Source organism: Orycteropus afer, unplaced genomic scaffold (genome assembly GCF_000298275.1).
Source record: "Orycteropus afer afer isolate SDZICR_OR568_19922 unplaced genomic scaffold, OryAfe1.0 scaffold00133, whole genome shotgun sequence".
In the NCBI taxonomy this organism is placed as follows: Eukaryota; Metazoa; Chordata; class Mammalia; order Tubulidentata; family Orycteropodidae; genus Orycteropus; species Orycteropus afer.
The window spans coordinates 5,274,436-5,296,535 of record NW_006921720.1 but is presented as its reverse complement, the minus strand read 5'-3'; the positions used below and the strand labels follow the sequence as shown (position 1 = coordinate 5,296,535).

Sequence of the window (22,100 nt, the reverse complement as noted above, 5' to 3'; positions counted from 1 at the left end):
GAAGTAGGATTGCCCAACCTTCCTTCCGAGGAGTGGCTGGTGGGTTTGAACTGCCAGCCTTCTTGTTAGCAGTCAAGTGCTTTAGCCACTATGCTACTAGAGCTCCTCAAAGCACCATAGGCCTGCTAGTTATTGCTTTCTGTGTTGGGCCTCTTAATAAAAGTGAAATTCTTGAAAATAAACTTGATATCAAAACAAGTCCTTGTCTTTGTACAGGGAATTAATGAGCTATTTATTACCTCTCTCTCGGAGGTTCACTTCTAGACCTGGATGACACTTGCTTCTGTTCGGGCCCCAAAGCTTGCTGTGAGGACTCAGCCCCTTTGCTCCTGTCTGGTTGTGTGCTTGGAGGAGCAGTATCCTGGCAAGAGGCAGCAGCTGTGTTCAGGGGGGTCTGAGACCGTGATCGTTCTTGGAGTCGTGCTTTCTTTTCTCTTGGTACCTCAGAACCGACACCAGTAGCTGTATCACTTAGGGTTCCATCTTGACTTGGCTGCTGAGGGCCACTTCCAAAGAACCATGCCCCAGATTTGGTTAAGATTTCTTGTTGCTTTCGACATAAATTGCACACCCACATAACCTATTTGAGGAAGAGAGAGCAATATAAATTTTCTATACTGTTTGGAAATAATTTATTTTCAACACATTGAAATATCCTTTAAGGAAAAATGAGTTTATCATCTTCATATATATTCTTGCAAATACCTTGTGAAAATAATCCTTGCATAATTCATAGTTAAGTATATGAATGCCTGGACTGGGATCCATCTGAAACCACAGCACCAGTAGGTGACCAGAGTAGATCTTTTTTTCTTGGCATCTGTAATTCTATATGTCTGAGTTACTTTTTACTATGTATCCTTTATACTTTGTATGAATGACTGATTTAAATACAAGTAGTCCCAAGCTTACAAAGTATTCAAGTTACAACGAACACACTTACAAACCCCCCTTTTTTTGTAGATTTTATCATTAGTATCTATGTGCCACATGCAATGTTGTAGCATTTACTTTGCTGATGTTATCATTCTCAGATGTTCACTTGCAGCTGTTCAAAGATTGGATTTACAAAGATAGTGGTAACAAAAGGCATAATAATGAAAACTTAAAAAAAAGAGAGAGAGAGAGATAGAGATATTCCACTTAATGTCAACTGACTTACCACAGAGTTGTCATAACAGAACCCATCATAAGTCAAGGACTACCTGTATTGTATCTGTTAGTAAAAATGTTCTAAGTGGGTTAACTGACTGATTAGAAAGTGCCAAATTTTGTAAGGAGCTAAAAAATTAGTATGTATATATCTAAATCTTGGAGGTCCAAGGAGTTTAGAAGAAACTTGTCATCTCCAAAATCATCTATTATTGTAGTCAGTATTAAAAGATACTCATATGAAATAAATTGTTGTTGTTGTTGTTATATGCCATCAAGTTGGTCCCAACTCATAGTGACCCCTCCTTGGGTTTCCGAGGCAGTATCATCACTACAGAAGTAGGATTGCCCAACCTTCCTTCTGAGGAGTGTCTGGTGGGTTTGAACTGCCAGCCTTCTGGTTAGCAGTCAAGTGCCTTAGGCACTATGCTACCAGAGCTACAAATTACAACAACTAAAAGGTAAGCACAAAAGATAAGGTGAAGCTGCGTATGTTCTCTAGTTAATTGGTATGCTAACCCCAAGTTCATTTAATGCTATAAAATGTAACTTTCCATTTACATATTATACTAAAGGCATTACCTGAGGCTGGGTTTATTAATATGTGACTATTCCAATGTAGTGATTCCACTAGGAGAGTTACTTTGGAACAGTAATTTAGAAACATGTTGTTGTTGTTCTTAGGTGCCGTCGACTCGTTTCCGACTCATAGGGACCCCATGCACAGCAGAACGAAACACCGCCCCATCCCGCACCAGCTCCACGATCCTTGCTATACTTGAGCCCATTTGTTGCAGCCACCATTTCAATCCATCTCGTCAAAGGCCTTCCCCTCCTTTGTCAACCTTCCACCTTACCAAGCATGACATCCTTCTCCAGGGAATGGTCCCCTCTGACAACATGACCAAAGTAGGTGAGATGAAGTCTGGCCATCCTCGCTTCCAAGGAGCATCTAGGCTCCTTGGAAACATACCCACTGATAAATCATAAGATTTGGTGATATTTAGAAACATACGCACTGATAAATCATAAGATATATCAGCACTTAAGATAAATATGTGTACCTGTGCTCTTCTTGGTGTCATTTAAAAATGCATGCAATAATGAGAATTATGATGATAATAAAAATAATGAATAATAATAACTGCATCAACTACCATTCACATGGCAAGGACAGGTAACAGGATCTTCATGAGCCATGTCTTCAAATATCTCCAGTACCTCTGCTTATTTGTAATATGATTTCACTTTACCTCACTCACTTTCAGTTTACACTTTAGTTTGTCTTTGTATTTTAGAAACAGCATGCACAGAAAACACTGATTACCAGACTTTAAGCCCTCCTTTCACAAATACTGACTCAGTCAACCAAGTCCAACACCAACCAGTCAAATACATTACAAAAAGATGAGTAAGTTGTGAATATACTAAATGACATAAAGGACAGCGACTAGTTATCTAGTCCTGCTATAACAGAAAAAACACAAAATTTATTTTCTCACAGTTTTGGAGCCTAGAAGTCCAAATTCAGGGTGCCAGCTCTAGGGGAAGGCTTTCTCTCTATCGGCTCTAGGGGAAAATTCCTCATTCCTTGGCTCTTTGGTGATCTTAAATTAATGTGGCTTGGCATGTGTCTTCTGTCATCTCTACTTTTTCACTTGTTTGCTTAATATTTTTAATATCTCCAAAGATACTGACTTAAAACACACCCTACACGAATCCTGTCTTATTAATGTAACAAAGACAACCCATTCCCAAATGGGATTAGAAACACAGCATACAGGTTAAAATTTGTAACACATAGTTTTGGGGGACACAATTCAATCCATAACATTCCACCCTTTGAAAACCCAAAATTCATATCCTTACCACATTTGAAGAATATTCACCCCATCACATCATCTCAAAAGTCTTAAGTCAATTCCAAGTCTAAAATCTCATGTTCTGAGTAATCTAAATCAAACATGGGTGAGATGCTAAGCATATGTCATCATGAGACAACATTCTTCATCTGTGAACCTGTGAAATCTATACAACACGTTATTTCTTTCCAAAGTACAATGGTAGAACAGCCCCCAAGGTAGACATTTCCATTAGAAATGGGAGAAATTGCAGGCAAAGAGGGACAACAGACACCAAGCAAGTCCAAAACCCACCAGAACAAAATGCATTAACTCCCAAGGCTTGAAAATAATCCTCTCTCTCTCTGAAGCGATCTAGGTAACAGCACCACTGTTCAGTCTCTGAGTGTTGGTCATAACCTCTGGATTCTAGGTGAAGACCCCTTAAACCTGGGTTTCAGCTCCACCTTCCAGGCTCACTCCGACAACTCAGCTTCCTCAGTTTTGGGTGACCCCACCCCCTTGGCTCAGGCAGGCCCCATTCTCCTGTCCCTTGGGCGTGGCTGTCCCACTCCCTCACCTTTGAAGGGCAGTTCAGTCCCCTGGCACACTTTAGCAACCCCACACTTCTGAAATGAGCTGGCAAAGATTCAACTATTTGAAACCTAGGAGTCTGTGGTTCCACCCTTTGAGATCCAGGAGACCATGCTGCCACTTTGAAACCAAAAAGGCCCTGCTTCTTGCGCTCTTTCCAACAGTTATGTTGATCTCTGAGCTGCTCCTAGGATGATCCTTTTCTTTTCTTGAAGGACAACAGATGTAGCACCTTTAGCCTGTTTACTGCCTATAGAATTCCCAGAGGCAGATAGGTTTCTTTCCTTTCGCTCTTTGTCTGTCCCCATCAGTCTAAGCTGATGGGTTTTCTGCTGTGGTAGTTGTTTAGATCTATCAGTAACAGGCTTAATCTCTTCAACATAAGATTGTGTATTACCTAAGGCATTTGACTGCTAAGCAGAAAGTTGGTGGTTCAAACCCATCAGCTGCTCTGTGGAAGGAATACTGAGCAATCTATTTCTGTAGATTTACTGCCTTGGAAACCCAAAGGGGGTCGCTATGAGTCGGAATCAACTCAATGGCTTTGAGTTGCTTTTTGGTTTTGGTTTAGCCCAAAAAAAGGCACAAAGGTTTTTCATTGATTAAAAGCTGCAAATGATGGTGATTGTGATGAAGAGTTGGTTGTTAGTAAAACTCACTGCCATCGAGTCAGATCTGATTTATAGTGGCCCCTCCTTGGGTTTCTGAGGCAGTATCACAATGGAAGTAGACTGCCCAGTCTTCCTTCTGAGGAGTGGCTGGTGGGTTTGAACCATCAGCCTTTTGGTTAGCAGTCAAATGCCTTAGGCACTACACCACCAGAGCTCCCTTCTTGCCAGTAAGAGTTGGTTAACTCTTTTCAAAGTGAGGGAAAATTTACATAACATTAAAGGTAAGTGGTTGTCTTCTGTAAATTGGAATTTCATAATCTGGAGACTGCCTGAATCTCAAAAGAGAATGTTAGACACACCCTACACTAATTTAATGAGGACAACCCATTCCCAAATGAGATTAGAACCACAAGTGTAGACATGAGGATAAACAACATATATTTTGGGGGTACACAATTCAATTCATAACAGATAGTGAAAGAAACAACATTTACTTGGCAAGAAAAGAAGAAAAGTTCTACTGAAAATATTCAGGTGGATATCAAGAAATTTGTAACTACAACCATACAGTAACACTAAGGAAAAACTCAAAAGAGAAAAACAAAAAGAGGGAGAAAGTAATATATATACATATTTTAAAGGAATATATTGAAGATGAACTGTTAAAAATGCTCCTCAAGCAAGAAACGGCAAAGGAATTAATAATATAGGAAAAATTAAGACTTGATAGAAACATTTGCAACAAAAGGTTTAAGACTGATGAAGTTTAATTAATTTCTCTAGACTTCTCCAGGTCATAAAATGAAGTGAATTAAGGCTACAAAAGCAGTTAGGTGTAGCAACTATATAATTTATTGTAATTGATATTACTAAATTCCCATTTACTAAGATGTTAAGCAAGATGAATAATTCATTCCATAAGCCAATATCAAAATGAAAGATTTATGGAACATACTTCCATTTAAAAACCCACTGTCATGGAGTCGATTCCAACTCATGGTGACCCTATGTTGTTGTTGTTGTTATGTGCCATTGAATTGGACCTGACTCATAGCAACCCCTCCTTGGGTTTCCGAGGCGGTGTCACTACAGAAGTAGATTGCCCAACCTTCCTTACAAGGAGTGACCCTATAGGACAGTAAACCTTCACCATAGGGTTTCCAAGGCTGCAAATCTTTACAGAAGCAGATTACCTCATCTTTCTCCCATCAAGTGGCTAGTGGATTTGAACCACCAACTTTCTGGTTAGCAGATGGATGCTTTAACCACTGCACTACAGAGCTCCTTTTCAATTTAAAATGTGTGCCAGGTAAGACTGGGTATTGTATAATATGTCACCATCTCTTTGACTTCATAATTAAGGTCCCTCAGTGGCGTAGTGCCTAAGGCATTTGACTGCTAACCAGAAGGCTGGTGGTTCAAACCTATTAGCCACTCCTTGGAAGTAAGATTGGGCAATCTATTTCTGTAGAGACACTGCCTCAGAAACCCAAGGAGGGTTTTGCTATGAGTCAGAAATGACTCCAAGGAAGTGAGGGTTTTTTTTCCCCCAGAAGTTCCAACTGATTGGACATAGACACATCAAGGACACATATAAGGGGCAATACCCCGAGGCCAGGACTTAGTAAACAGTGACATTGAGTCTCCTCTGCCCAGAAACCTAGATGGGGACATATGATGTGCTTCCCCTTTGGTTGGTTCTTTAGCTGACAAGACAAGCTGACAAGAAGGTCTGAAATCATGTAGTTTAAGGAAATTGGTATGAAACTTTGTCTACTTTATATGAACTACTGTTGTTATTGTTATGTGCTGTGGAGGTGGACCTGACTCATAGCAACCGCTCCTTGGGTTTCTGAGGCAGTATCACTACAGAAGTAGATTGCCCAACCTTCCTTCTGAGGAGTGACTGGTGGGTTTGAACCACCAGCCTTCTGGTTAGCAGTCAAGTGCCTTAGGCAGTACACTACCAGAGCTAGTCACTATATGAACTAAGTAGATGTTAAATTTGCACTTATTAAGCTAACAGGAAAATACTGTTCATCATCAAAATTAGATCCTTTTCTAGAAAAAATATTAAAAATGTATTTAGGATAAATAGACATTTCCTTTAAAATCATACAGAGAAACAATACAACTGGCAATACAAATGTTGGAAATGGAATTAAGAGGCAAAAGGAGCATAATAATTACTGACAGAAGGAAAAAGGAGGCTTTTCATTTCATTGTACACCTGAATATATTTTAAAAAATTATCACAATCTTATTTTGATTACTTTGTGTTTTTAAGTATTATAATAACTGGCCAGTAAAAAGTACATTTGGGCCTATTCCAAATTTTGAATACGTACAAAATTGCTACAGGATCAATAAAAGTGAAAAATATATACTGATTATCAATTCATTAAAATTTTACAAATCAGTTTCAATTCCAGTTTATTCAAAACATTGTAGGTAGTGGGTAAGTAAAAGCAACATTGCAATTATTAGCTGTCACTGAGTCCACCCGGCTCATGCAATCTCATACACAAAGTATTGAAGTGCTGCAATCCATAGGGTTTTCATTGGCTGATTTCCCAAAGTAGATCAGTAGGCCATTCTTCCTGATCTGCCATAGTCTGGACATTCACTAAAACCTCTTCAGCATCATAGCAACACACACACCTCCACTGACAGGTGTTGTGCGTTAGGAACATGGGTCAGGATCAAAGCTGGTTCTCCTGCAGAAGGTGAGACTTCTACCACTGGCTGAAACACCCTGCCCTTGTCTTTATTCTAGTTAGATCACAGCAGTGATGGTCCTGACATAATTATTTTAAATAATATTTTTAAAAAATATATCTATGTCTGTAATACTTCATTAATTTTGTGTATTTTTAGCATTTGGTAAAAATATTAATTCTAAATTTTCCTGTATCCTATTTCCTTCACTCCAGAATTTTGTATTATAAAATAAATTAATCAAAACCATAATGAAATACCACTTCACACCCACTAGGAGAGCTATTATCAGAAAAATGGAAAACAAACGTTGGAGAGGACGTGGAGAAGTTGGAACCTTCATACATTGCTGGTGGCCACGTAAAACGGTACCACCACTGTGGAAAACGGTTTGGTGGTTCCTCAAAGAAATTAAATATAGAATTACCCTACCAAAACAATCAAACCAAACTCACTGCCATTAAGTTGTTTCCAACTCATAGCCACCCTTCCTTGGGTTTCTGAGGCAGTATCTCTACAGAAGTAGATTGCCCATTCTTCCTTCCAGGCTGGTGGGTTTGAACCTCCCTTCTGGTTAGCAGCCAAATGCCTTAGGCACTATGCCACCAGAGCTCCCAGAATTACCGTATGAGCCAGCAATTCCACTCTTAGGTATATATCCAAAAAAATTTAAAAGCAAAGACTCAGACAGGCACTTGTACACCAGTGTTCATTGCAGCATTATTCACAATAGCCATAAGGTAGAAACAACCCAAATATCCCTTAACAGAGGATTGGGTAAACAAAATATGTACACAATGGAATATTTTTCAACTACAAACAGAAATGAAGTTCTGATATACGCTATGACATAAATGAACCATGACAACATTCTGCTGAGTGAAATAAGTAAGACCAAAAGGACAAATATTGCATAATCCCACTTAATGAAATATTTAGAATAGACAATGCATAGAGACAAAGTCTATTACTGATTACCAGTGGCAGGTTGAAGGTGGAAAATGATGATTTGTTGCTTACGAGGTACTGAAGTCCTATTAATGATGATGAAAAATTTTGGAAACACATAGTGATGGCAGCTGCACAGTATGGTGAATGTGAATAACATCACTGAATTGTAAACTTAAAACTGACTGAAGCAGCAATTTTTCGTGGCATATATTTTACCACAAATATTTTACAACCCACTTATGTCAAAGATCTAGAAAAGACAAAACTATAAAGAAAAAAGCCTTTTGGTTGTTATGAGGGGTTTCTGGGGAGACGGAAATGAGGACTTATTTACTGAAGTGGTACTGAGTTTCTGTTTGGTGTGATGTAAAACTTTTGTTAATGGATAGTTGGTAGAACAACAAAGTAAATGTAATTAATCCCACTGAATTGAACACATAAAATTCATTAAAAGTGGCAAAAAAGAGAGAAGGTGATAAAGGAAGAAATAGAAAATATAAAGTAAGATAGTACACTTACATACAAATTTAGTACCATTCACATAGAATGTAAACAAACTAAATGTTTCAATTAATAGAAAAACATCATCAGACTGGATTGAATAAAAAAAAAGCCCTAACACAACTATTTACTAATTTGAAGAGATACTTTTTGAATACAAGGACAGAAAGACTAAAGTGAAGGGAGAGTAAAAGTCATCCTAACCAGAAGAAAGCTAGTGTAATTATACCAAAATCAGAGAAAGCAGACTTAATACAAGAAACCTTATTAGAGATAAAAAAAAAAGTCATTTCATTATGATAAAACAGTAATCCATCCAAATATATTAAATTCTAATTTATATGAATTAATAATTTAGCCTCAACACATAAAAAGCAGAACTTGATGAATTTTAAAAAATTAGACAAATTGCAGTATAGTGGGAAATTTAAACACATCTCCAGTAACTGAGGAACATGCAGAATAAAAATCAGTAAAGATAAGAGAAGAACTGAACAAAATTTGACCCGATTTATACATATAAATTGAACTGTGCTTAATAAATACAGAACAACAATACTCTAAAAATAATCTATGTTCAATGCGATCCTTCCCCCTCCCCAGCTCCTACCCCTGAATAAAACAGAACAAGTGTCTCTGGTAATGTACAAGGTCATTTACAAATTATATAGGAATATTAAAGGCCAAGAAGGACTAAGACAATCTTGAAGAAAAATAAAAATGTCAGAGACATACACTATTTTTTAATTCATTATCCCTATGTACAACAGTTAGGCAGATTAGTTTTTTAAAGCATCAGTGCTACCAGATCAATTGCACAGTTATTTCTCTATTTATCAGGCAGTTGATTGTTATCTGTTCTAAAAAAAAATCTGTATAAGATTGCTTAGAAGAGTCACAGTGACTATATGCCTGGCAATTTTCTGGTAGTCGTATATTCATATAATTTATTTACATAAATTATGTAAATTAATGAAACATTTAATAGCATATGGATGAATACTTATACATTTCCAAGAATTTTCACTCAAACCAATTACCAAGTTCTTTCTCCTTTGTTAACTTCCCTTATAGCATGTTGTTGATACATATTTTGCATTCATATTATTGTCTCTAGCTAGCTTTGTTGTTGTTGTTGTTATTCTATTCCCTGTTGTTATGCAGTTCCTTGAAAGGTGGTCTTCTCTTCTTTTTATCCTATGCACCAAGCATCATATGCTGTAGGCATATTTGATGCTCTTTAAATTTCCGTTGAATTGTTAAGCTTCTTTTGCATTTTACAATTGTGCAATCAATACATACATACATTGATCAGTTCATCAGTAAGCATAGCAATACTGCTTCTTAGGAGCCAGAACCTTAAACAAAAGTGAAAAGGGAAAGATTTTGCTTTTAGAAAATGTGTAACTCTTTCCATATGAATTACTCTCCCAGCTTGCAAATTTATAGCTGTTTCCTATATATACATATGAAGGAGACCTGGTGGTACTGTGGCTGCTAACTGAAAGATTGGCAGTTCAAACCCACCACCCGCTTCATGGAAGATATATATATTTTTTCCCTCCCAAGAATCAAGCAGTCTGCCAAACAATGATAATTCATTTTACAAAGCAGCAGAGATACTATGAAGTAGTATAATCTCTTGCATATCCAAGTTAATAATTCTTTGCCTTCATTAGGTGAGAGATATGTTCTCAACAATGTCTTCTCTCCATCTTTTATACCTGTGAACATGCAAACATTCTTTCCTTTCATGCCTTGTACACTTCAAATTCTGAACCTTTTAAAATAATAACAAAGTTTCTATAAAACCATAACCACCTGTACAAACAAACTCATAAATGCAACTCCTTGTTATAATCATGATCAAAAATAACATTTTTAACATAGTATTAAAGATTGGCAAGGCCTAGCTCTAATCCTAATTACCCTAGTATCTAAATAATTGTTACATTAAATTAAAAACTGGTCAATCAGATTAGGTCTGCTTTTCCTAATCCCTGCTCAGAATCATTCCTAAGGTTCTTCTGGAATGTTCCCTCTTGGTGCAGCAAGTATATAAATCCAAACCCAATTTTGCCTGACTATGGGTGTGCTGTTGTTGGTCTTAGATAATTGGGTTATAAAACATAAATGTAATGTAGATTTTTATTTTATTGTATAATTTATTATAATAAATCTATATATTATTTACTTCAGTATTTTCAGAGCTATAGAGATAAAGTGGTCATGTAACTTTTCATTTATTTTTTAATATATATTTTTATGAGAATAATATACTATTGTGCTTCTTATAAACTTAAGAATTTATTAAAGTGTTGGCATGTAGTTCTTTCTTTCAAACACCAAGGGCCTACTCTATCTTAAGGAGAAATACCTTTACTGGCTGCTTTAGAAATCGACATACATCTTGATCCAGGTCTAGAATTTAAGCACAAATAAAACCAATGAACCTAACTACCTTATAACTGCAGAGGAGTAAACTGACTCAGAGAAGTCACAAATGGCCCAAGATCTCACAATCCAATTAGCTGGGAGTATTTGTTGGAATTCATATGCCTTGCCTCCTACTTTAAGGTTCTATTAGTGACAATATCTTCATGACTGCTGTGATAATATCAAAGACACACAACACGCTAAGCATGCAGATGTGCACATACATGTACACACATGGCAGATGTACACTGCACAGGAAAAGTTACAGTATAGATTCAAAGTTGGTGGTGCAGCTAGGAACAGAACCACAAAAACACATCAAAGATGTCAGCGAAAGGTATGTACATGATTTTGTAGGGAAGAGTACAACATTTGGAGAGGGGAAGGGAGAGGAAAGAGAAAGAGGGGCAGGAGAGCAGGGAGGGGAGGGGAGGAGAGGGGAGAGGAAAGAAGAGGGATTGCTCCTCTTGGTCACTGTACTAGAGAAGTTGAAATAATAAACTCATGTTGCTGTGGAATGGGTTAGCATCTGATGCATGAAAGAAGTTACTGAAAGTAAGAAGTGCTAAATGCATGTCAGATAATCAAGACTGCATGTGTTTCCTCTCTATTATAGAGTATTTTCAGCTTACTAATCTAAGGTTGTGAAGAAACTCATAGAAAACTAGAAAACCTCTCTCAAGACCCCTTCTTTGTAATTTTGAAATTATAATATCCCATTTTTCTACTTATATCCTGACTCAGCTGGTTACTTTTTCCATTAAAATAGAATATATGCTTTTATTACTGTAAGTCCTTAGGTGCGTCCAGAAATCTTCCATCAAAATGATTTTCAACTGCATTTATGACTGTCAGTTGGTCCACCTGAACCTAATATAATGATAATTTTGGCTGCCATTATGAAGTTCCTAAACATTGAAAAGGCAGAAAAAGCTTTCAAATGGCATCTGTACACTGGCCTTAGGACAAATGTCTTCAATTTGAAGCTAACAGCACTCATGGAAGCCTAAGCAGCAGAATGTGAAGGGAAAAAAAAGTCAGACTTAGGGAAATTAGACACATAAATAGTGATGAGCACAGTAAAACAACAGGCAATTACCTTATATTTTTGTTTAACAAAATAACTTATGTTTTAACCAAACTAGACTTTGTAAGGTAAACAATCCTGGCTACACTACATAATGAAATATAATTATGATTTACTATTCCGCTGAGTCAGAATCGACTCGATGGCAGTGAGTTTGTTTTTCTTTTCTTTCTTTTTTCAATTTATAAACATGAGAATAAGTCTTCCTGTCTCAAGTTTCAATGTCTTAAATATCTCATTTTGGTTGTTCAAACTCACCAGTTGTTCAACAAGAGAAAAATACAGCAGTCTTCTTCCAAAAAGATTCAAATTTAAACCAAACTTCACCATCAAGTCAATTCTGACTCATAGTAACCCCCACTGAGTTTCCAAAGCTATGAATCTTTATGGAAGCAGACTGTCTCATCCTTTGTTCCTCAGAACAGCTAGTGGGTTCAAACCACCGACCCTTTGGTTGGTTAGCAGCCAAATGTCTTAATTACTATACCACCAGAGCTCCTTTCCACAAAGATTACAGCCTTGGAAACTCTATGGGACAGTTCTACTCTGTCCAATATAGAGTTGCTATGGGTCATAATTCAACTTGACAGCAATGGGTTTAGTTTGGTATCTTAATAACACTCAATAAACATAATGAATAGTTGTTTTTTGTTTTTGCTGCTGTATCTTAAATGGACTTGGGTACTAATTTGCTGCTTCAGGACTGTCATCTGTCATCAGCTACTACAGTGGAAGACACCAGGTAGTCAGGAATTTGCCCTCCAAAACTGTGACCCAGAACATATTGATCTTTCATTACATTTATCCTTTTGATTCATCACTTTTTCCCATCTTTTTTTCTTCACCATTTCCAGGATCCAAATTGTCAAAAGCTGTTGATGGCTTCAAATAATATGGCATTAATTAGTAATGTGTCATTTGTTGTTGAAGTATTATGAGTCTAGTAGACAAGATGTGGAAATTTGATAATGTGGAACAGCAATTACTATAATGGGAAATTTGTTAGGTCCCCTTTGTTGTTTTGTAAAATTCTGCTCACAATTCTACATTCCCTTGTTGACAGCCTCCTGACTTCAGATTTACTACTCCCTAAAACTGGCCACTCTTCTCAATACCAGGGCCATCCCATCGAGATTTGGTCAACTCAGAATTTTGCTTTGAAAATCCTTTATGATACCACCATCAAACACTGAAAAATAATGATCTTTTCCCCTACACTATGCACTTAAACAACTGCCTATTTTGAGATGTCTTATTAAATGAAATGGAAACAGGAAGCACTCTACTTTCTAGTGTTTCAAAATGTCTTTCCTGCTGTAAGAAACCACTGGCAATTATATATCTAAAAAACATAATGAAAAACTGTACACCTTTTCTACTCATAGGCTTGAAATAAATATCATATTCAGCCTTTATGACTAGCCAAATGTAAGGAACAAATTGAAACAGCTTTCAATTAAACAAACAAAAAAGAAAATACGGACACAGTAAGGCCAACTGCATTAACACAGTATTCTGGATATTCTTTTATCTATTTTATATGAAATAGCACAACTAACATAACTGTGGTTATCAAAGAACTAGCAAAAATATTTTGCTTAATAGAATTCTACCATGGAGAAATCTGTTTTCATAAATTCTCCTATTTCTACTAATTTAACATTGGCTTAGTTTTCACCATGTATCTCATATACTAGGCATTTTATTCTCTGAAGAAGGAAAACCAATGACGCTGAAAGAAAGAAAGAAGTAAGTAAGGAAGTAAGAACGGAAGGAAGGAGGGAAGGAAGGAAGGGAGGAAAGAAAGAAGGAAGAAAGAAAGAAAGAAAGAAAAGAAAAGAAAGAAAGAATAAAAATTTATCTCAGGGAAATAATATACAGTTATACAGTCTGGCAAGTTCCAAGTTTGTGGGTCAAATGCCAAGCTTCTCCTGGCCCATACAGTTATAGGGGTTGACGAATCCAAGGCAGTATACCAGGCAACTGGCTCCAGTGGATGATGAATCCAAAATTGGCAGGTAAATTGTTAGATTGTTGGCTCATAGGCTGTGAAGGCAATAATATGAAGATTGGCAGGCAATACAGCAGGCCACCAGTTCAGCTCCAAGAACTGGAGATGTGATAGCTAGATGCAGGATCGAAATCCAGCAGAAAACCAAAGAATGTTCCCAGGACATGTATATGTGTGTGTGTGTATTTATGTGTGTGTGCACACACACACACATACACATATACATAAGCTCTGGTGGTGTAGTGCCTAAGGCATTTGACTGCTAACCATGTATACATATATATGTATACCCACCTCACTGCCGTTGAGTCGAATCTGACTTATAGCGACCCCTCCTTGAGTTTTTGAGGCAGACTTCCTTTCATCTGATGGCTCATAGAACATTTCATCATGGAGGTGATTACATTACCTCAGATCTCATCATAGGGGATGATTATATCACAATTGATTAAACCACTAAGAATCATGATCCAGCCAAATCGACACACAACCTGTAACTATCACCCTAGGTAAATTTTTGGTCTCCTCCATAGCTCTATATGTATTATTGCCAGTGGTAATGTTTACAAAAATGTTTTCTAGTTTTAAAGGTTTTATAAAGTGTTCTTTTTTTGTATTCTTCTTTTGTTTATTTCACAGCTGGTAACATAAGCTTTCATTTATGATGTTCTGTTTAGTTACCTTGGAAATGATATCATAACATAGCAGAAACACCTGTCATTGCAAGATTATTCCTGCTTAATTTAAGATGGAACTAAACTAATTTCTATACACATAATGGAAAAACATTATTTGACAGAGATGTCATGTTGAGAAAAATTCTGTAACCATTCACAAAAACTCAACTCTTTAATATTATGATGGTGAAATCTACAAGAGCAGGAACTCAAGAGAACTGACTTCTTTCTCCAGGTCTTGCAAGTTTTCCACCCTTGACAAGGTACAGTTTTAAAAACAAAACAAAACAAAAAACCTCACTACCCTCGAGTTGATTTTGACTCACAGCAACCCGTCCTTGGGTTAGTGAGGCAGTATCAGTATGGAAGTAGATTGCCCCATCTATTGCTCATTTTAGTGGGGAAAAAAAAATTAGTTTTCTTCTCTGAGAGGTTTCTGCCTTACATAGTTTCAGGATTTCATAAGTTTTACCATGTATATGGGAGCTCTGGTGGCGTAGTGCCTAAAGCATTTGACTGCTAACCAAAAGACTGACGGTTCAAACCCACCAGCCACTCCTCAGAAGGAAGACTGGGCAATCGGCTTCTGCAGAGATACTGCCTTGCAAACCCCAGGAGGGGTCTCTATGAGTCAGAACTGACTCGTCAGCAGTGAGTTTGGTTGTTTCTTTTTTTTTTTTTTCTTTTTTTTACTGTATATATGATTTGGAGGTAAGCTCTAATAGGTTTTAAAACAAATATGCAATTTCTAGTCTAGTTTCTCTGGAAAGAGAAAGATATAATAGTATAGATCAGGAATTTACTGTTTAACATACATATGGATTATTTTTAATGTGAAAATATCACTTTAAAATTATAGACAAACAAGTCTCATTTTATTCCAAGGAAAAGAATGTACATTTATTAAAATAGTACAGTGGGGGAAAAATATAGTCATTGGGGTTAGGCAGGCCTGATTTACTGCTTTGTGAATACAGTATGTCAATTTATCTTTCTAATGTTAGTTTTCCTTTTCTGAAATGGGGCCCAATAATGTTTAACTTGCTGATGGCTTTTCTACTGAAAGATACAATCTATGTGAAGTGACTAGCAAAGTGTTTCGTATTTAGAAAGGGTCAGAATTATGTTAATTTCCCCTTATATAGAAAGCTTACAATTTTTAAAATAGTGATCACTTATTAGACATCACAAAAAAATTTAAATTCTCACTACTAGGGCAAATGAAGAATGTCAATTTTATTTTTTAAAGCATGATAAAAAAAATTACAAATATTTTATTACCAGACTGTTTTAACTTGAAGGAAGTTTACAGTTCAACTAATTCATTGTCTATTACATCCCAGGAGTAGAAACTAAACGTAGATAATTTGCCCAAGGTGATACAGTTGATTAGCAGCTCAGTTGAGGTGAGACTGTTGTTGTTGTTGTTATGTGCCTAGATCATTTTAATCCAAGTGTTGTGATTTACCATTTTTATCACCAGTCTCCTTGATGTCAATACTACTGAAAACACATTAAAGCTTGAAAAATATATAACACTAAGGATTTTTTTTTCATTATTTTTAAACAACTATTCAAAAATTTAGAATTTCATGGTTTATGCAAATTGGATGATAAAGTTTAAGCAACCTTATGAAATGTCAAAATGTAAAGAAAAACTAATTAGACCCTCCTCAAGGCCTGCATTTGAAGGAAACTTTTCCTCTTTCGAATACTAGGCATACTGGCCACCATTCAGTACTATCCTTCTAAGGGTAAGTGGGATTCATCAAGATCTTTGCCTCTAATTGGGTCTCTAATTTATCAAATATAAAAATGATGGATTCTAAGATTTGCTAGTCATTTGACTTAAATAAACCTAACTTGGGGAGATATTTAGCTCATCTTTTTAAATGGAAAAAATTAACAGCAATGAAATCCCCTTTTGGAGCTATTGTTACATCAATGGCAAGGTGATGGTGGCCACGTACAACTGTATCACTGTGGTAAGGGAGATGTTGTTGTTGTCGTTATGTGCCGTAGAGTCAGATCTGACTCATAGTGACCCCTCCTTGGGTTGCCGAGGCAGTATCACTATGGGAGTAGGTTGCCCAACCTTCCTTCTGAGGAGTGGCTGGTGGGCTTGAATCGCCAGCCTTCTGGTCATAAGTCAAGTGCCTTAGGCACTATGCTACCAGAGCTCCCAATAAGGGAGATAGACAGCATTTTTACTTATATCATCCCTGGAATATGCTCTTTGGTGACCATACCACTTGACAGTGAATCTTTATCTAGACTTTATTAGTATGATACTAGAGAGCTAACTTTATAATCTGTTTGAAAAATTTGTTAAATTCATCAATGGCAAAAAAATTAGTAAGACATTATTTGTTTATAGAGGATGTGCAGAATGGTCTATCTAAATATTACTGGAATTCACAGTCATTCCAAAATGCAAGGTATTTATATCCTACTTTTCATCACTTGGACAAATGAGTAAATGTGGTGGCACAGTGCCCAAGGCATCTGACTGCTAATAAGGCTGGCAGTTCAAATTCACCAGCCACTCTTCAGAAAGAAGGTTGGGCAATCTACTTCCATAGTGATACCACCTTGGAAACCCAAGGAGGGGTCGCTATGAGTCGGATCCAACTCTATGGCAGCAGGTTCGGTTTGCAGCCACTGTGAATAAGGGGAGAGAACATCACCACCATAAGGAATGATTCCTCATTCCTCTAGGTTTATTCCTAATTTTCTTTATATACCCTGAATTCCTCAGGAGAACTCTTCATTTTTACTAAAAAAGTGTCTTTTTTCATCTATGTGAGAACAGGAAAACAGTTATCCCTGAGTATATATGTTGTTGTTATGTGCTGTTGAGTCAGACCCGACTCATGGCGACCCCTCCTTGGGTGTCTGAGGCAGTATCATTACAGGAGTAGATTGTTCAAGCTTCCTTCTGAGAAATGGCTGGTGGGTTTAAACCACCAGCCTTCTGGTTAGCAGTCAAATGCCTTAGGCACTATGCCACCAGAGCTCCTCCTATATGCTATAGTTATCCCAAAAAGTTAATACAAAGAAATAAACTTGCTGTTACCTTCTTGACATTTCATGCAATACTTTAAATCAACTTTCAAACTTTTTCCTATGTTATCTAAGACCTAGGTCTTTATTTAAAGTGGGACTTGCTTAGATAGTTTTAAGAAAGTAAAAACATGTTTGTATTAGTTGAGAAAAATGGAAGATTTGTATTTGATTGTAATTTTTACATAACTTAACAAAATAGCAATGCATACATTAAGGCGCATTCTTTTGTTTTAAAAAAAACTAAAAATAACAACTTGTGTTGATTAAAAAAATGAAATCTTAAATTCTCCTTTAATCCAAAATCTAATTAAGATTCATTTAACATTCATTCAGCAAACACTATTTAGTGTCTATGATGTACCAGGTCCTAATCAGGCCCGTAGGGAAACAAGTCTCCACTATCATGAACTGTATATTCCAGTGGGAAGTAACAGACAAAAAACAACAAATGTACTAATGATATATACTATGTTAAGTAGTGCTAAGAAGCATAAATTGAAATAAAGTGCCAGAGAGGGGCACAGAGAAGGGCAAAGTTCTCTTTTTAGAAGCTGTTTTTAGGAAGGGCTTCTCTGACCAAGTCTCAATTGAGAAGAGGCATAAGCATGGGCCACACTGACATATGAAGCAAGAGTATTCAAGAAATAGGAAACGTAAGGGCAAAGGTCCTGCTCAGCATGCTCACGAATAGTAAAGGTGCAGCATGTGCTACAGAGGGTATGTAAAGGGTTTGCATGAGAGGATGAGATCAAGTTGGCAGGCTTTTGCAGGGCCTTATCTCACTGTCATCAGTTGATTCCAACACATAGCAACAGTTTGTGTTACAAAGTAGGACTGTTCCATAGGGTTTTCTTGGCCATAATGTTTATGAAATCAGATCACCAATTCTTTCTTCTGTGATGTTACTATATGGGTTCAAACCTCAAACCTTTAGGTTAGTAGTCAGACACAAACCATTTGTACCACCTAAGTACGTAGTAGGGCCTTGTAAAGCCTTTGTGCCCTATTCTGAGTTAACCAGCCCAGAGTTTTCCACCCAGGAATGAACAACCTGTTGGAAGAGCAAGAGTCTGAGGCTTGGTTTGGGTCAAAGCAGGGAGACCAGCCAGGAGACTACTACAAGAATCCTCAAAGCCTGTAGCACCCAGTGTTGTATGGATCTTTCCAACACAATATTTATATCCCATATGTACTTACTTGTGAGAAATAGTTTTTTATTTGTTGTTGTTGTTGTTATGTGCTGTTGAGTCGCCTCCAACTCACAGCGACCCCTCCTTGGGTTTCCAAGGCGGTATCTCTATGGAAGTAGATTGCCCAACCTTCCTTCTGAGGAGTGGCTGGTGGGTTTGAACCTTCAGCCCTCTGATTAGCAATCAAGTGCCTTAGGCACTATGCCACCAGAGCTCCTAGTTATTACAAATAACACTACTCCCATACATTTTTCCTAGGAGTAGAATTGCCTAGTCAAGTCACTTATTTGAGTCACTCATTGAATCAAGGGCTCATTTGAAGTGTTGTATATTTTCTGCTTATATTTTTCTATTAGTTTTTTTTTCCTTTTTTCTTTTTTTAAGAGTGCTTATTTCGTTGTTTTGTTTTGCTCCCCTGGCTAGCATCCCAATCCTCTGATATTACTCAATTTTAATATGTGTATCTCTCCTCAGCTTTGTCTTTGCTTATATAAACATATGCAAGCCTGTTGTTGTTGTTACTTACACATATATAAAACTGATTTTCATTTATTTGAAATGTATGTAGGGAAAGTAGCTTAGTGGTTGCTTGAGTCTACAGAAGGGAATGGATATTAATTGTAAATGGGCAGTTGGAAACTTACTGGGAGAATTAAACTATTCTAGAACTGATTTATAATGAAAGTTGCATATGTTTACAGCAGATAAAGTTACTAAAACTCATTGAATTATACACTTGAAATTCATTGAATTATATACTTGAAAGGGATAAAGAGATGTGTTTTATGATGTGTATATTATACCTTAATTAAGTTGTTTAAAGAAATGTATCATATGTATTACTCAGAAAGATTTTTTTTCAAATAACATTGCATAATGGATATCTCTACAAGTTAGTAGATGCAGTTTCAAAGTTCAGCTATTTTACACTTTACATATACACTCAGACCCACACATTATTTTGCATTACTAAAATCACATATACTTAGAGATTAGCAGTAGCTTTTATGTTTTTACACATTAACTTTAGAGGAAAAAAAGCACACACACACATACACACACAAAAGAAATCTCTGAAAACAAAAAAAAAAAAATCAGAAAACAAAACACACAAAATCAAACTCACTACCATCGAGTTGATTCTACTCATAGCGATCCCTTCTCAGGTTTCCAAAGTGGTATCTCTACGGAAGTAGATTGCCCAATAGCTTTGAACCACCAGCCTTCTGGTTAGCAGGCAACTGCCTTAGGCTTGGAAAAAATACATACATAGATTTGTGAAGCAGTTAACAGATAATACACTAATATATTTAACATACAAAGAGTGCTAACAAATTCATTAAAAAAAAAATCCAAACAGAAAAATGACCAAAGATAGTAAATAAGTAATTCTTGGAAAAGTGAATACAAATTGCCCAAAGCATATGAAACAATACATGTTGTTGTTAGGTGCGGTCGAGTGCGCCTGGTCCCACGCCAGCTCCATGATCCTTGTTATACTTGAGCCCATCGTTGTAGTCACTGTGTCAATCCATCTCACTGAGGGCCTTTCCCTCTTTTGTCAACCCTCCACCTTACCAAGCATGACATCCTTCTCCAGGGAATGGTTCCTTCTGACATGACCAAAGTAGGTGAGACGAAGTCTGGCCATTCTCGCTTCCAAGGAGCATTCCAGCTGCACTTCCTCCAGGACGGAGCTGTTAGTTCCTTTAGCAGTCCATGGTACTTTCAGCATTTTTCGCCAGCACCACAACTCAAAAGCATCGACTCTTCTTCAGTCTTCCGTATTCATTGTCCAGCTCTCACATGCATAAGAGTCGATTGAAAACATCATGGCTTGTGTCAGGCGCACCTCAGTCCTCAAGAAGACACTCTTGCTCCTCAGCACTTGAAAGAGGTCCCTTGCAGCCAACTTGCCCAGTGCTATATGTCATCTAATGTCCTGACTGCTGCCTCCATTGGCATCGATTGTAGAACCAAGCAATGCAAAGTCTTTGACAACTTCAATCTTTTCTCCATTTATTGTGATGCTGCTTATAGGTCCAGTTGTCAGGATTTTTGTTTTCTTTATATTGAGATGTAATCCATACTACAGGCTATATTCTTCAATCTTCATCAGTAAGTACCTTAAGTCATCCTCACTTTCAGCAAGCAAAGTTGTGTCATCAGCGTATCACAGGTTGGTAATGATTCTTCCTCCAATCTTGATGCCATGTTCTTCTTTATATAGTCCAGCTTCTCGAATTATTTGCTCAGCATACAGATTGAATAAGTATGCAGAAAAGATACAACCTTGACACACTCCCTTCTTGATTTTAAACCATGCAATATCCCCTTGTTCTGTTCGAACAACAGCCTCCTGGTCAATGTACAAGTTCCTCATGAGCACAATCAAGTGTTCTGGAATTCCCATTCTTCTCAATGTCATCCACAATTAGTTATGATCTACACAATCAAATGCCTTTGCATAGTTAATAAAACACAGGCATACATCTTTCTGGTATTCTCTTCTTTGAGCCAGGATCCATCTGACAGCAGCTATGATATCCTTTGTTCCACGTCCTCTTCTGAATCCAGCTTGCACCTCTGGAAGTTCTCTGTCAATATAATGCTGCAACCATTTTTGAATTATCTTCATTAAGATCTTACTGCATGAGATGTTAATAATATTGTTTGATAATTTCCACATTCTGTTGGATCATCTTTCTTCAGAATGGGTACAAATACAGATGATCTCTTCCAGTCAGTCAGCCAGGTAGCTGCTTTCCAAATCTCTTGGCATAACTGAGTGAGTGCCTCCAGTGGGTTATCTGTTTGTTGAAACATCTCAATGGATATTTTGTCAATTGCTGGAGCTTTGTTCTTCACCAATTCCTTCAGTGCAGCTTCGACTTCTTCCTTCAGTACCATTGATTCTTGATCTTATGGCACATCCTGAAATGGATGAAGATCTGCCAGTTCTTTTTGGTATAGTGACTGTGTATTCCTTCCATCTTCTTTTGTTGTATCCTGCATCATTCAATATTTTGCCCATAGAATCTTTCAATATTGCAACTCAAAGCTTAAATTTATTCCTCAATTCTTTCAGTTTGAGAAATGCTGAGCGTGTTCTTCCCTTCTGGTTTTCTAACTCCAAGTCTTTGCACATTTCATTACAGTAATTGGCTTTGTCTGCTCGAGCTGCTCTTTGAAATCTTCTGTTCAGCTCTTTTATCTTGTCATGTCTTCCATTTGCTTTAGTTACTCTGCTCAAGGGCAAGTTTCA

The 22,100-nt window shown here is 37.1% G+C and overlaps 1 protein-coding gene across 1 annotated transcript in view; it reads right to left on the bottom strand.

The window, feature by feature from the left end:
- The window catches only part of RIMS1 (regulating synaptic membrane exocytosis 1), a 685,283-nt gene that overhangs the window by 302,283 nt on the left and 360,900 nt on the right, over nucleotides 1–22,100 (bottom strand). The window contains exon 5 of the mRNA XM_007945190.1: nucleotides 240–580. Coding sequence (XP_007943381.1) covers nucleotides 240–580 — 341 coding nt within the window. The remainder of the gene's footprint in view (nucleotides 1–239; nucleotides 581–22,100) is intronic.